This window comes from Poecile atricapillus, chromosome 27, assembly GCF_030490865.1.
Source record: "Poecile atricapillus isolate bPoeAtr1 chromosome 27, bPoeAtr1.hap1, whole genome shotgun sequence".
NCBI lineage: Eukaryota > Metazoa > Chordata > Aves > Passeriformes > Paridae > Poecile > Poecile atricapillus.
The window spans coordinates 753,891-766,914 of NC_081275.1; the positions used below are offsets into that span (position 1 = coordinate 753,891).

Consider the following 13,024-nt stretch of genomic DNA (forward strand, 5'->3'; position numbering starts at 1 on the left):
TGGGGGGACACTGGGATGGACTGGGGAGGACTGGGGGGCACCGCTGGGGGTGGGGACACGGTGACGGGCGGGTGGCACCGCCGCGCCCGTGTCCCGCCGGTCGCTGTCCCTTCAGCACCGCCGCGTGTCCCTCGGTGCCCCCCGGTGTCCGTTCATTTCCCCGCGTGTCCCTCGGTTCCCGGTGTCCCCCCCCGGTGTCGGTTCGGCCCCGGGCTCGCTCCGGGCGGGGCAGACCCCGCCCCCGCCGTTTCCGGGTTCCTGTGCCCCCCCCGCGGCCCCCGGCCCGGCGGGGCGGCCCGGCCCGGCTCGGCAGCGCCCTCCGCTCCCACCGGCCCCGCCACCGGCCCGGCCCCGACCCCGGCCCGGCTCGGTCCGGCGGGAGGCGACCGGGGGCGATCAGGATGCCCCAGGAGCGCGGGTGAGTGGGGAGGGGGGAGGGATCGGGCAGGGCGTCACCCCTGGACAGCGGCTCCGGTACAGCCCCATCCCCCGGTACAGCTCCGGTACAGCCCCGGTACGGCCCCAGCGCCGGTACAGCCCCGGTACAGCCCCATCCTCCGGCGGAGCATCCCCCGGTACAGCCCCGGTACATTCCCGGTAGTGCCCCTCCTCCGGGGCAGCCCCATCCCTTCGGTATTCCCGGTACAGACTCATCCCCGATCAGCATTCCCGGTCCATCATTCCCGGTCCAGCATTCCCGGTCCATCGCTCCCGGTCCAGCATTCCCGGTCCATCGTTCCCGGTCCAGCCCCACCCCAGGGACACCATCCCCGGTCCAGCCCCCCCGCCGGTGCCGACCCCTCCCTTGGCCGGTTCCCCCCGCTCCCCCGGGACTCCCCGAGCAGCGGCGGCGGGCGGGTTTAACCCCTTCCCCGCTGCTCTGTCCCCGCGGGACACGGGAGGGGCTGGGCCCGCCCCCCTGAGCGCCCCTCTGTCCCCAGCTCTGTCCCCAGCTCTGTCCCCAGCTCTGTCCCACCATGTCGGTCTCCAAGCTGCAGGACACGGATGAGGTTTTTGGTGAGTTCCTGGGGGGTCTGGGGGGCAGAGCCACCCGTGGGGTGCAGAGCCACCCGTGGGGTGCAGAGCCACCCGTGGGGTGCAGAGCCACCCGTGGGGCAGGGCCACCCGTGGGGTGCAGAGCCACCCGTGGGACAGAGCCACCCGTGGGGTGCAGAGCCACCCGTGGGACAGAGCCACCCGTGGGGCAGAGCCACCCGTGGGGGGCAGAGCCACCCGTGGGACAGAGCCACCCGTGGGGCAGAGCCAGCCGTGGGGTGCAGAGCCACCCGTGGGACAGAGCCACCCGTGGGGTGCAGAGCCACCCGTGGGACAGAGCCACCCGTGGGTCCCCGCCCGCCCCCAGTGTCCTCCTGTGCTGAGGGGGGACCCCCGATCTGCGCTTGGGGACAGTGTGTGCCACTTGTGTGACAGGGTGTGGGGACAGAGGGGTGTGCACGGGGAAGGGGACACGGGGACACGCGCGGGGGTGACAAAGACGTGGGGACCCGTGCAGGGCACACGGGGATGGGGGTGATGGGGACCCGGGGACACAGCAGGGGACGTGCCCAGAGCCACCCCTCGGCTGGGGCCGGGCACAGGGCTCAGAGCAGGGTGGGGATTTTGGGGGGTCCCTCCTGGGTGACGGGGACAGTCTGTCCCCAGGGTCACCCCACTCTTGTGTCCCCGTGCCGGGGCACCTCTGAACACCTCTCTCTGTCCCCCTGTCCCCTGTCCCGCCCCACCGGGGTGCCCCCTCCATGTCCCCAATGCTCCCCTCTCCTTGTGCCCCCTCCTGTCCTCCCGGGACCGCCCACCTGCCCTTTGACTCTCCTGCCCCGTCCCTCTGTCCCTCTGTCCCTCTGTCCCTCTGTCCCTCTGTCCCTCTGTCCCTCTGTCCCTCTGTCCCCTCTCCACTGGGCTGGCCTTCCCTGTCCGTCCACCTGCCTCTGACGCTCCCCTGCCCCCTGCTCATCCCTCCCTCCATCTCCTATCTGTCCGTCCATCCCTCCATCCGTCTGTCCGTCCATCCCTCTGTCCATCCGTCCGTCCATCCACCCACCCAATCTCCCTCCTCGTCCGTCCCTCTGTTCACCCCCGTGTTCCCGCTCTCTCCCCGTCCATCCCCCCGCACGCCATCCCGCTGTCCGTGTGTCCATGTGTCCGTCCGTCCGTCCGTCCGTCCGTGTGTCTGTGCCCCGGTGTCTCTCTCACTGCCAGATTTTACCGCTGTGGTTCCAGAGACGCCGCGTTTGGACAGCAGCCTGCACAAGGCCCGCGCCCGGCTCCTGGCCCGCGGCCGCCGCCAGCGGCCCTCGCGGTCCCGCCTGCGCGACAGCGCCAGCTCCACCGAGGGCGACGAGGGGCCCGAGGCCGCCGTGAGACCGCGGGACACCGGGGAGGGCGCCGGGGGGTGCCAGGGCCGGGGGTGTCACCGGGGACCCCGGGGACAGGCGTGGGGGGCACCGCGGACAGCGAGGATGGAGTTGGGGGATGTCACGTTTGGGGGGCAGGGATGGGGGTCTGGGGGACGAGCCCGCGGGACTGTGGGGGTCTGACCCCCCTGCCCGTGCCCCCACAGGGCACTGAGGGCGAGGGCAGCCCCCCAACGCCCTCGCCCTTCTCCCGCACCGAGGGCTTCTCCTTCGAGCCGGGGGTGGCGCGGCCGGGCCTGGGGGACGCCCCGGCCCCCGCGCCCCCCCTCAGCCGCTACCGGCCCCTCACCAACACCCCGTCCCACGAGGGGCTGTGCGGCCCCTCCGCGCCCCAGTCCTGCCCCAGCTCCGACAGCTCCCCCGGCTTCGCCCGCCGAGACCCCCGGCCCCGGCAGCACAGCGAAGGTGAGACCCCCGAGCCCCCCGGGGACCCCTGCGGGGGACAGTGGGTGACAGCCGCTCCCACCCCTGCAGATGACAGCCGGGACATGAGCCCCCCCGAGCCCGCCAGCCCCACCGTGGGGCTCGATAAGAAAACACGGAGGAAATTCTTGGATTTGGGGTGAGAGCCCGGCCTGGGCAGGGGCAGGAGGGACGGGGAGGGGATGGAGGGGGATGGATGAAGGGATGGATGAAGGGATGAGTGAAGGGATGGAGAAGTACCATGTGAAGATGGAGAAATAGATGGAGAGATGGGGGGAAGGTGGAGGCACGGATGGAGGGAGGGAGGGGGTCCTGGTGGCCCAGCCCTCAGTCACCACCCCTGTCCCCAGGGTCACCCTGCGCCGGGCGTCCTCTGGGAGGAGCCGCAAGGAGAAGAGCAGCAACCGCCAGTCCATGGGCAGCAGGTGAGGGACTCCCCCCGGGACAGCCTGGGGACAGCCTGGGGACAGCCTGGGGACAGTCTGGGGACAGCCCCCACCCCCTGACACTGCTCCGTCCCTAGGGAGGCGGCGGAGGGGCCCGGCCGCCCCTCGGGGTCCCCGTTCCTGCCCTTCTCGTGGTTCTCGGACAGCGCCAGGGGCTCCGGCTCCCCGGGCTCCGCGTCCCCCGCGGGGTCCCCCCGGCACGAGCGGCTCAGCCCCGCAAAATCCTCCCAGGTGAGCGCCCGGCAGCGGGGACGGGCCTGGGCCCGCAGGGAGGCTCTGAGAGAGGAGGTGACACCAGCCCTGGGGACAGGGGACAAAGCCCCATGGGGTCTGGGTGGCTTTGCGGGGGTCGAGTCAAGACAGGTATCGGGGGTGCCCTGTAGGATCGGGGTGGCTTTAGGGGGATCAGCGCCCTGAGGGGTCTGGCAGCCCAACTGGGGGGCTGTGGGGTGGATCTGGGGGTCGCTGGGGGGCTGTGGGATGGCTCTGGGGGTCTCTGGGGGACTGTGGGGTGGCTCTGGGGGTCTCTGGGGGGCTGTGGGGTGGCTCTGGGGGTCTCTGGGGGCTGTGGGATGGCTCTGGGGGTCTCTGGGGGGCTGTGGGGTGGCTCTGGGGGTCGCTGGGGGGCTGTGGGGTGGCTCTGGGGGTCGCTGGGGGGCTGTGGGATGGTTCTGGGGGTCGCTGGGGGCTGTGGGGTGGTTCTGGGGGTCGCTGGGGGCTGTGGGATGGTTCTGGGGGTCGCTGGGGGGCTGTGGGGTGGCTCTGGGGGTCGCTGGGGGGCCGTGGGATGGTTCTGGGGGTCGCTGGGGGGCTGTGGGGTGGATCTGGGGGTCGCTGGGGGGCCGTGAGATGGTTCTGGGGGTCTCTGGGGGGCTGTGGGGTGGCTCTGGGGGGTCGCTGTGGGTCCAGCCCTCCCGCTGCCCCAGGACTCGACGCTGAGCGAGGATTCGCCGCCGTCCAGCGCCAGCCCCCGCCTGCCCGGGCCCCCCAAGTGCTCGTACCCCTACCACACCCTGTCCCAGTCCTCGGACGAGGTGAGAGCGGCGCGGGGGGCGCGGGGACGGGGGTGTCGCCCCCCGGGACCCCCGGCTGACCCCCGTGCGCAGCTGCTGGAGGAGCCGCCGGGCGCGGCCGCGGGCTGGACGTGCGGCCAGGTGGGGCAGTGGCTGCAGAGCCTCGGCCTGGAGCGCTACGGGCGGGACTTTGCGGAGCACGGCGTGGACGGAGCCCGCCTGCTGCACCTCGACGGGGCCAAGCTCAAGGTGCGGGGCCGGGGGGGCTCCAGGGACCCCAAAAATGGAGGGCGAGGGGTTCTGGGTGCTCCAGTGGGGGGGTTCCACGGGGCAGGAAGGTCTGGGAGGGTTCGGGATACCCCAAAGGGGGGTTCCATGGGGCAGGAAGGTGCGGGAGGGTTCGGGGTACCCCAAAGGGGGGTTCCACGGGGCAGGAAGGTCTGGGAGGGTTCGGGGTACCCCAAAGGGGGGTTCCACGGGGCAGGAAGGTCTGGGAGGGTTCGGGGTACCCCAAAGCGGGGTTCCATGGAACAGGAAGGTCTGGGAGGGTTCGGGGTACCCCAAAGCGGGGTTCCATGGGGCAGGAAGGTGCGGGAGAGTTTGGGGTACCCCAAAGCGGGGTTCCATGGGGCAGGAAGGTCTGGGAGGGTTCGGGGTTCCCCAAAGGGGGGTTCCATGGGGCAGGAAGGTGCGGGAGGGTTCGGGGTACCCCAAAGCGGGGTTCCATGGGCATCCAAACCCCGCTCCACGGGGCGGGAGGCTCCGGGTGCTCCAAGGGACGATGCCGAGGGAAGGACGGGCGGTTCTGGGAGCCCAAGGAGCTGCTGGCCGGGGAGGGTCCTGGGGGCTGCCCCGGGGGCTCGGGGGTGTCCGTGGCCAGCCCGCGGTGCCGCAGGCGCTGGGCGTGAGCAGCTCCCAGGACCGGGCGGTGCTCAAGCGGCGGCTGAAGGAGCTGAGCGCGGCGGCCGAGCGGGAGCGCAAGGCCCAGGAGAAGGCGGAGAAGCAGCGGGAGAAGCAGAAGAAGAAGGAGCAGGAGCAGCGGCGGAGCTGAACGGGGAGACCCCCGCACCCCCTCCCCAGCCGCAGCCCCCCGGGACACGCCGGGGGGACACCCCGGGACACCGAGGGAACACCCCGGGGGACAGCGGGGCCGCGCCTGTCCCCACCCCCGGCTCCGGCCGCCCCCTCCCCGCCCAGCCCGGGCCCCCCCGGGCCCCTTCTCCGGATGCAGAGGGCACAGGGACACCCCCAGCCTGTCCTGTCACCCCCACCCGTCACCACCCCCGAGGGGGCCGGGGGTCCCCGCCCCCTCCCCCCGTATCCCCGGGCACAGGAGGGGACCGGGCGCGCCCCGACCCCCTCCACACACGGGCACCCCCAAATCGGGGGCAGGGGGTGACCCCCGCTCCCCCACAGCCCCCACCGCGGCCCCCAGGGGCCACCCCAGGAAATAAAAGGGTATCAAGGGCCAGTGCAAACCGGAGTGAGCAGAGCGACCACACTGGGGACACGCAGCAGCTCCCCGGGCCCGTGTCCCCAAGGGCCACCCCGGGACTGAACCCTCCCAAGCCTGGAGGGGGGAAACTGAGGCACCAGGACCTCAAACCACCACAGGGCTTCAGTCAACATCCAATTTATTGACAGTGGGGAGGGGTCTGGGGGGGTCAAGGGGGAATTTGGGGGATGGGAGGGGGGGGTGGAGCAGGTGTGGGGGTGGGGACAGCTCAATAGTGCAACAACAGGGGGGTAACAGGGACAGGAACATGAGGAGCAAGGGGTCCTGGTCCCCCACCCCATCAGGCCCGCGGGTGCAGGGAAGTGCTACTGGTCCTACTGGGACAGGACCCGTCCCTTGCTGGGATGGGGGGCACCCCCTGGGGCGGCTGGGAGGTTTGGGGGGTGGTGAGGGGGCAACAGGCGCTGCTCCAACCCCCCCCAGCTCCGTCCCTAAGCGCCACCAAGGTGGGGATGCCAGGACACCCCCCGTGTCCCGCACTTCCCAAGGAGCCCAAAGAACTGGGACGCCAAAGCCCCCCCTGGGGCAGCGGGGGACACCCCGTGAGTGGGGCCGGGGGGTCCTGGGCGGCCGGGGGGGCGCGGGGGGCTCAGGGGACGCGGTAGGTGGAGGTGTTCTTGGGCTCGGTGCTGGGCACACACCAGTCCCCCGCCTCCTGGCTGGCCTGGTAGTGCCGCCACGCCGACTTGTTGTACACGGGCAGCCGCTCCACCGAGTCCGTGGACAGCGCCTGGGGGGGACACGGGGCTGGGCGAGGGTCCCGCAGCCCCCCCGGGACCGGCCGGGAATGGGGACGGGCACCCACCTTCAGGTAGATGACGGCGTCGGTGCCGAAGCCCTCCATGGAGAAGAGCTGCAGGTCCCCCTGGAAGTACTTGGCGTAGAGGCGGGAGATGGGCAGCCCGTAGCCAAACCCGGCCTGGGGGGCGAGGGAATTGGGGTGGGGGGTGCCCAGGGCTGGGGGGGCACCCCCAGGGCACCCCCGGGCTCCCCTCAGCGCCCCAAGCAGCGCCAGGAGTGTCCACGGTGCTGCCAGAGGTCACTGTGCCACCATCAAAGGGCCCTGGAATGGCTGGAGAGGCACCCTGCCACCCCAGAGTGTCCCCATGCCACCCCAGAGTGTCCCCACAGCACCCTTAACCCCACCAAAGTGTCCCCACGCCATCCTAAACCTCCCCAGAAGGTTCTAGGCCAAGCCCAAACCCTCCTGTGCCACTCCAGCCACTCCCAAAGCTCCCCGTGCCACCCCCAAAGCCCCCCCTGTCACTGCAGGTCACCCCCAAACGCCCCCCAACCCCCCTCAACTGCAGACCCCCCTCCCCCTCCCCACGAGGGACCCCCGAGCCCGGGTTGGGGGTCACGTACCAGGGGGGCGCCCCCGCTGCCCAGCTGGGGGGTGGGGGCTGTGGAGTACATGTAGCTGAAGAGCCGCTCGATCTTCCTCAGGGGCACCCCCATGCCCCTGTCACTCATCTGGGGACACGGCAGCGGGTGACAACCCCGTCCGTGTGCCCCCTCCCCACACCCCCCGGGGCGGGGCGGGTCCCTCACCCGGATGGACAGGTCCTCCTGGCCCAGGGCCACCATCACCCTGATGGCCGGCAGCCGCGGGCTGTTCTCGTGGCTCTCCACCGTGGCTCTCATGGCGTTCTGGGGACACGGAGCCCCGGGGGGGGGTCAGGGGCACCCCCACAGCCCCCCGGGACCCCCCAAAGGGCTGGGCTACCTTGAAGAGCTCGAAGAGCATGTGGTACAGGTGGGACGGGACGTAGACGATGTTCACGGGCTGCTCCGCGTTGCAGGCTGGGGGGGGACACTGGCATTGGTGGGGACAATCCTGACCCTAAAGCTCCCCCAGCCCTAAACGGGTCACCTCCCCCACCACAGGGACCCCCAAACCTCAATAACCCAAATAACCCTGTCATGGAGACCCCAACCCAAAACGAGCCCCACAAAAATCCCCCTGCCCCAGGGACCCCATCCCTAAAGGAGCAACCTGGGAACCCCCAAACCTAAAGAAGCCACTCAAGATCCCCCCATTGTCCCCTCAGCCCCGCTGTCCCCTTATGCCTGCTGTCCCCTCATCCCTGCTGTTGTCCCCTCACCCCTGCTGTCCCCTCACCCCTGCTGTCCCCTCATCCCTGCTGCTGTCCCCTCACCCCTGCTGTCCCCTCATCCCTGCTGCTGTCCCCTCACCCCTGCTGTCCCCTCACTCCCACTGTCCCCTCAGCATCGCTGTCCCCTCACCCCCACTGTCCCTTCACCCCTGCTGTCCCCTCAGCCCCGCTGTCCCCTCATCCCTGCTGTCCCCTCACCCCCACTGTCCCCTCACCCCTGCTGTCCCCTCACCCCCATTGTCCCCTCACCCCTGCTGTCCCCTCACCCCCATTGTCCCCTCATCCCTGCTGTCCCCTCACCCCCACTGTCCCCTCACCCCCACTGTCCCCACACCCCTACTGTCCCCTCAGCCCTGCTGTCCCCTCACTCCCGCTGTCCCCTCACCCCTGCTGTCCCCTCACCCCCACTGTCCCCTCACCCCCACTGTCCCCTCACCCCTGCTGTCCCCTCACCCCCATTGTCCCCTCACCCCTGCTGTCCCCTCACCCCTGCTGTCCCCTCAGCCCCGCTGTCCCCTCACCCCTGCTGTCCCCTCACCATTGACCTCCTCGATCTCCAGGTCGGGTGAGGCCATGTAGTATTTGTCACACAGCAGCTTGGCCATGTTGTAGGCGTCTGGCAAAGGAGGGGACAGAGGGCTCAGCACCCCCAGGACCAACAGGGGCAGCCTCTGGGGTCCCCCCACCCCCAAACATTCCCCATTCCTACGGATCTGGGGAGTTTTTGGGGTCTCCTGCACTGACTGCACAGCTCAGGGGACGGTTTGGCTGAGGCCACCCCAAACCGGTGACACGAGTGGTGCCAGGGGGACCTTCAAGCAACCCCCACCCCCCAAATTCCTCCCCCACTGTGGGGGTGGGACCCCAGACCCGGGTGGGACCCCAGACCCCACCAACCTCTCACCACGTTGGCCACGTTGCAGTGGGGGTCGATGCTCCCGATGTGTTTGGGGTGCGCGGGGTTGGTGCTGCCAGTGAAGAGCAGGGCTGGGGAGGGGACAACGAGCTGGGGACACCCCAGGGACACCACCAGGGCACCCTGGGGCTGTGGGGGGGAACATCAGACCCCAGGGATCCCTGGGGTTAGCGGGGACACTTGGGACAGACCCCTGGGGCTGGGGGGGACACTCTGGGGACACCCAGTGATGATGGGGACCCTCAGGACAGACCCCCGGGGACACTGCAGGGGGCTCTGGGGACACCCCCTGTTGTCAGGGCCACCCAGGACCCCTCGGGGCAGGGTCCCCCGAGCCCCTCACTGTGCTGGTTGATGAGCATGCGGATGGAGATGCGGCTCAGGTAGAAGCGGTCCAGGAAGTACTGGATGTTCTGGTTGGACACGGGGTCGTCCCCGTACGTCTCCTTGTACTCGATGACGCCCTGCGCCATGGTGGGGACAACGTCGTTGTGCCGGTTCCGGATTGTCACCAGCGCGTTCGTGAACCTGCCCAGGGGACAGCGACAGCGCTGGGGACACCCGGTCCGGGCACAGCCCGAATCCAGGCCGGGATTGCCCGGGAGCTGGGGGCGCTGGGAAAACCCGGAGCTGACCCCGGTGGCACCGGGGGGTGGGGGCACATCGGGGTGACCCTGGGTGACACCAGCACGGCTCTGGGAGGAGGTGACACGCTGGGACTGGGGACAAGGACACGCTGTCACCTCCCGACTCACTGTCCCAGCGTGGCTTGGTCCTCGGGGTCCTTGTCGTGGAATTCCATGATGTCCAGCAGGCTCTGGACGTACCTGGGGGGACACGGTCATCCCACAGCTGGCACCCCCAAACAGAGAGGACACCCCAGGTGACACCACGCAGGGCCAGGGGTCAGCCCCCCTGGCATGGCCTGACCCCTTGGCACGGCCGGACTCCGCTGGCAGCGGCCCAGGACACTGGACAAACAACACGTCACATGGTGGCTCTGGGAGAAGGGTCACACTGCTGGCACTGGCACAGCGACACCGCACTTAAAGGGACACTCAGACCCTCCCCCAGCACAGGGACATCCTGTGGCCCGGCCCCTTCAGGAAGCAGGTGGCACTGGTGGCCCCCCCGCTGGCTGGGGACACCCCGCTGGCACGGGAGTGTCCCCAAAGGACCTGCAGCCCGTGTCACCAGCCTGGCACCAGCTGGGGAGTGCCCTGCCTGTCACCCCTCCCTGTGTCCCCCCCCGTGCCAGCTCCCTGCAGGGGGGGACAGCTGGTGACACCCCTGGGACACACAATGGTGGTGGCACTGAGGTGACAGCGGGACCCTCTGGGCGGTGACAGGAGCGGTGGTGGCAATGGGAGCTGTGCAGGTGACGCTGGGGGGACCCAGGAGGGTGACAACAAGGGGACCTGAGGCAGTGGGACCCCAGGAGAGTGGCCCTGGCCAGGTGCCAGCAGTGCCAGCTCCCCAGCCAGCACAGGAGTGGGTGGTGGCAGTGCCAGCAGCCCCCTGGCAGTGTCCCCGTGTCCCCAGGACTGACCAGCTCTGCACCAGCTGCACGGAGGGCGTGCGCAGCACCCGGTCCGGGAGCAGGTTGATCTCCTTCATGATGTTGGAGAGGCGCACGGGCAGCTCCTGGCGCAGGAACACGAACGATGTCTTCTCACAGGCATTGCTGGAGCCTGGGGACACGGGGGGACACCAGGGGACACGGGGGGGGACACGGGTGAGCCCCCACAGCACCCCCAGAGCCAGCCCTGGCAGCACTGCCACCCCTCTGGCACTGGGGAGAGGGGACGGGAGCAGGTCCTGGTCCTGGGGTGGGGTGGGTGTGAGGGCTGGGGGACACTGGGGGACACCGGGGGACACTGGGGGGGACACTGGGGTCCCCAGTTGCCCACCCTGGGGGGGCCAGCCCGGTGCAGGGGGTCCCTCATTGGGGTATTTACTGGGGGCTCAGGATGTGCCCCAGGTGAGGGGGATTCGGGTGCCCCCTGAGGGGTTGGGGGGCAGAGGGGACACCCCCAAAAGGAAAGGGTCTATTAGGAAACCACACCCGCCCCCAATAATAACGGGATATCTGGGGGGGTCAGAGCTACCCAGGCCCACACACTCACTGAGGGGGGGCAGCCCCCAGACCCCTCAGATTTACAGGAGAGAAATTCCCTGCGGAGGGTTAGGATTTTCCAGGGTGAGTGTCTGAAGGATTTCCCAATGAGGGGGGCAGGAATTCCCAATAAGGGGGGCAGGAATTCCCAATAAGGGGGGCAGGAATTCCCAGGAAAGGGGGGCAGGAATTCCCAATGAGGGGGGCAGGAATTCCCAATAAGGAGGGCAGGAATTGCCGGGAAGGAGGGGCAGGAATTCCCAGGAAGGGGGGCAGGAATTCCCAATAAGGGGGGCAAGAATTCCCTGGAAAGGGGGGCAGGAATTCCCAATAAGGGGGGCAGGAATTCCCAATAAGGGGGGCAGGAATTCCCTGGAAAGGGGGGCAGGAATTCCCAATAAGGGGGGCAGGAATTCCCAATAAGGGGGGCAGGAATTCCAGGAAAGGGGGGCAGGAATTCCCAATAAGGGGGGCAGGAATTCCCAGGAAGGGGGGGCAGGAATTCCCAATAAGGGGGGCAGGATTTCCCAATGAGGGGGGCAGGAATTCCCTGGAAAGGGGGGCAGGAATTCCCAATAAGGGGGGCAGGAATTCCCAGGAAAGGGGGGCAGGAATTCCCAGGAAAGGGGGGCAGGAATTCCCAATAAGGGGGGCAGGAATTCCCAATGAGGGGGGCAGGAATTCCCAATAAGGGGGGCAGGAATTCCCAGGAAAGGGGGGCAGGAATTCCCAATAAGGGGGGCAGGAATTCCCAGGAAGGGGGGGCAGGAATTCCCAATAAGGGGGGCAGGAATTCCCAGGAAGGGGGGGCAGGAATTCCCAGGAAGGGGGGGCAGGAATTCCCAATAAGGGGGGCAGGAATTCCCAATGAGGGGGACAGGAATTCCCAATAAGGGGGGCAGGAATTCCCAGGAAGGGGGGGCAGGAATTCCCAGGAAGGGGGGGCAGGAATTCCCAGGAAGGGGGGGCAGGAATTCCCAATAAGGGGGGCAGGAATTCCCAATAAGGGGGGCAGGAATTCCCAGGAAGGGGGGGCAGGAATTCCCAATAAGGGGGGCAGGAATTCCCAATAAGGGGGGCAGGAATTCCCAATAAGGGGGCCAGGAATTCCCAATAAGGGGGGCAGGAATTCCCTCCCCGAGCACCGCCCCACACCGGCTGTCCCCGCCGGGGGGGATCAGGGGCGGCAGGAGGGGTGTCCCCGTCCCGAGGCTGGGCCGGGGTCCCGGGGAGGGGGGATTTGTTTATTTACCGAAGTCCAGAAACTGCTTCATGGAAAGCGGCGATGGTGAGAACTTGCTGAAGTGCTCGATGTAGGTGGGGACGCCGGCCAGCGCCGCGCGCTTGCCGAGGCACCGCAGCAGCCGCATAGTCCCGCTGTCCCCGCGGTGTCCCCCGCTGTCCCCTCAGTGTCCCCTCAGTGTCCCCTCAGTGTCCCCTCAGTGTCCCCTCAGTGTCCCCTCAGAGCCCCCTCAGAGCCCCCTCAGAGCCCCCCGAGCCCCCCGGGCCCGGCCCCGCCCCCGCCGCGCCGCGCGCAAACAACACACCCGCTGTCAATCACCGCGCCTCGCCCAATCACCGCCCGTCCTGCTGCAAACCCCGCCCCTGCCCCGAGCCAATCCGGCTTCAGCGCTGGGCGCGCCCCGCTGTCAATCACCGCTAGCCACGCCCCTCAGCTGAGTTAATTATGCCCGCCCGCTGTCAATCATCGCGCGCCCCCGCTGTCAATCACCGCTAGCCACGCCCCTCAGCTGAGTTAATTATGCCCGCCCGCTGTCAATCATCGCGCGCCCCCGCTGTCAATCACCGCTAGCCACGCCCCTCAGCGGAGCTAATTGTGCCCGCCCGCTGTCAATCATCGCGTGCCCCCGCTGTCAATCATCGCTAGCCACGCCCCTCAGCTGAGTCAATTATGCCCGCCCGCTGTCAATCATCGCACCCCTCACTGTCAATCATCGCGCGCTGTGCTGTCAATCATCGCTCGTCCCGCTGTCAATCATCGCGCGCTGTGCTGTAGGCCCCGCCCCTCCCGGGGTAACCCCGCC

The 13,024-nt window shown here is 69.1% G+C and overlaps 2 protein-coding genes across 3 annotated transcripts; one reads left to right on the forward strand and one right to left on the reverse strand.

Moving 5' to 3' along the window:
* The first annotated feature begins 286 nt into the window (after positions 1–286).
* SAMD14 (sterile alpha motif domain containing 14) lies at positions 287–5,470 on the forward strand. 2 transcript variants are annotated; one of them, XM_058857774.1, is made up of 10 exons: positions 287–418; positions 942–1,017; positions 2,218–2,375; positions 2,579–2,837; positions 2,907–2,994; positions 3,206–3,280; positions 3,379–3,532; positions 4,228–4,335; positions 4,408–4,563; positions 5,210–5,470. In XM_058857774.1, the coding sequence occupies exons 2-10, from the start codon at positions 978–980 to the stop codon at positions 5,363–5,365; spliced, it is 1,194 nt and encodes a 397-aa protein (XP_058713757.1). In that variant the 5' UTR covers positions 287–418; positions 942–977; the 3' UTR covers positions 5,366–5,470. The 2 variants fall into 2 exon arrangements, with proteins under 2 accessions (XP_058713757.1, XP_058713758.1); XM_058857775.1 differs by having other exon boundaries at positions 2,239–2,375.
* A 535-nt stretch (positions 5,471–6,005) lies between these two features.
* Positions 6,006–12,441, reverse strand: PDK2 (pyruvate dehydrogenase kinase 2). Its single transcript, XM_058857773.1, has 11 exons — positions 12,232–12,441; positions 10,413–10,554; positions 9,619–9,690; positions 9,207–9,391; positions 8,845–8,934; positions 8,486–8,563; positions 7,557–7,633; positions 7,382–7,480; positions 7,196–7,303; positions 6,636–6,749; positions 6,006–6,560 (listed from the first exon to the last, which is right to left on the reverse strand). The coding sequence occupies exons 1-11, from the start codon at positions 12,347–12,349 to the stop codon at positions 6,420–6,422; spliced, it is 1,224 nt and encodes a 407-aa protein (XP_058713756.1). The 5' UTR covers positions 12,350–12,441; the 3' UTR covers positions 6,006–6,419.
* Between the last annotated feature and the right edge of the window lie 583 nt (positions 12,442–13,024).

Coding starts and splice junctions, on each gene's coding strand:
- SAMD14 (XM_058857774.1), top strand. CDS start 978: ATGTCGGTCTCCAAGCTGCAGGACACGGATGAGGTTTTTG. Junction 3,533..4,227: donor GCCCCGCAAAATCCTCCCAG/GTGAGCGCCCGG, acceptor CCGCTGCCCCAG/GACTCGACGCTGAGCGAGGA. Junction 4,564..5,209: donor TCGACGGGGCCAAGCTCAAG/GTGCGGGGCCGG, acceptor GCGGTGCCGCAG/GCGCTGGGCGTGAGCAGCTC.
- PDK2 (XM_058857773.1), bottom strand. CDS start 12,349: ATGCGGCTGCTGCGGTGCCTCGGCAAGCGCGCGGCGCTGGCCGGCGTC. Junction 10,555..12,231: donor GAAGCAGTTTCTGGACTTCG/GTAAATAAACAA, acceptor CCGTGTCCCCAG/GCTCCAGCAATGCCTGTGAG. Junction 6,750..7,195: donor GCAGCGGGGGCGCCCCCCTG/GTACGTGACCCC, acceptor CTCGCCCCCCAG/GCCGGGTTTGGCTACGGGCT.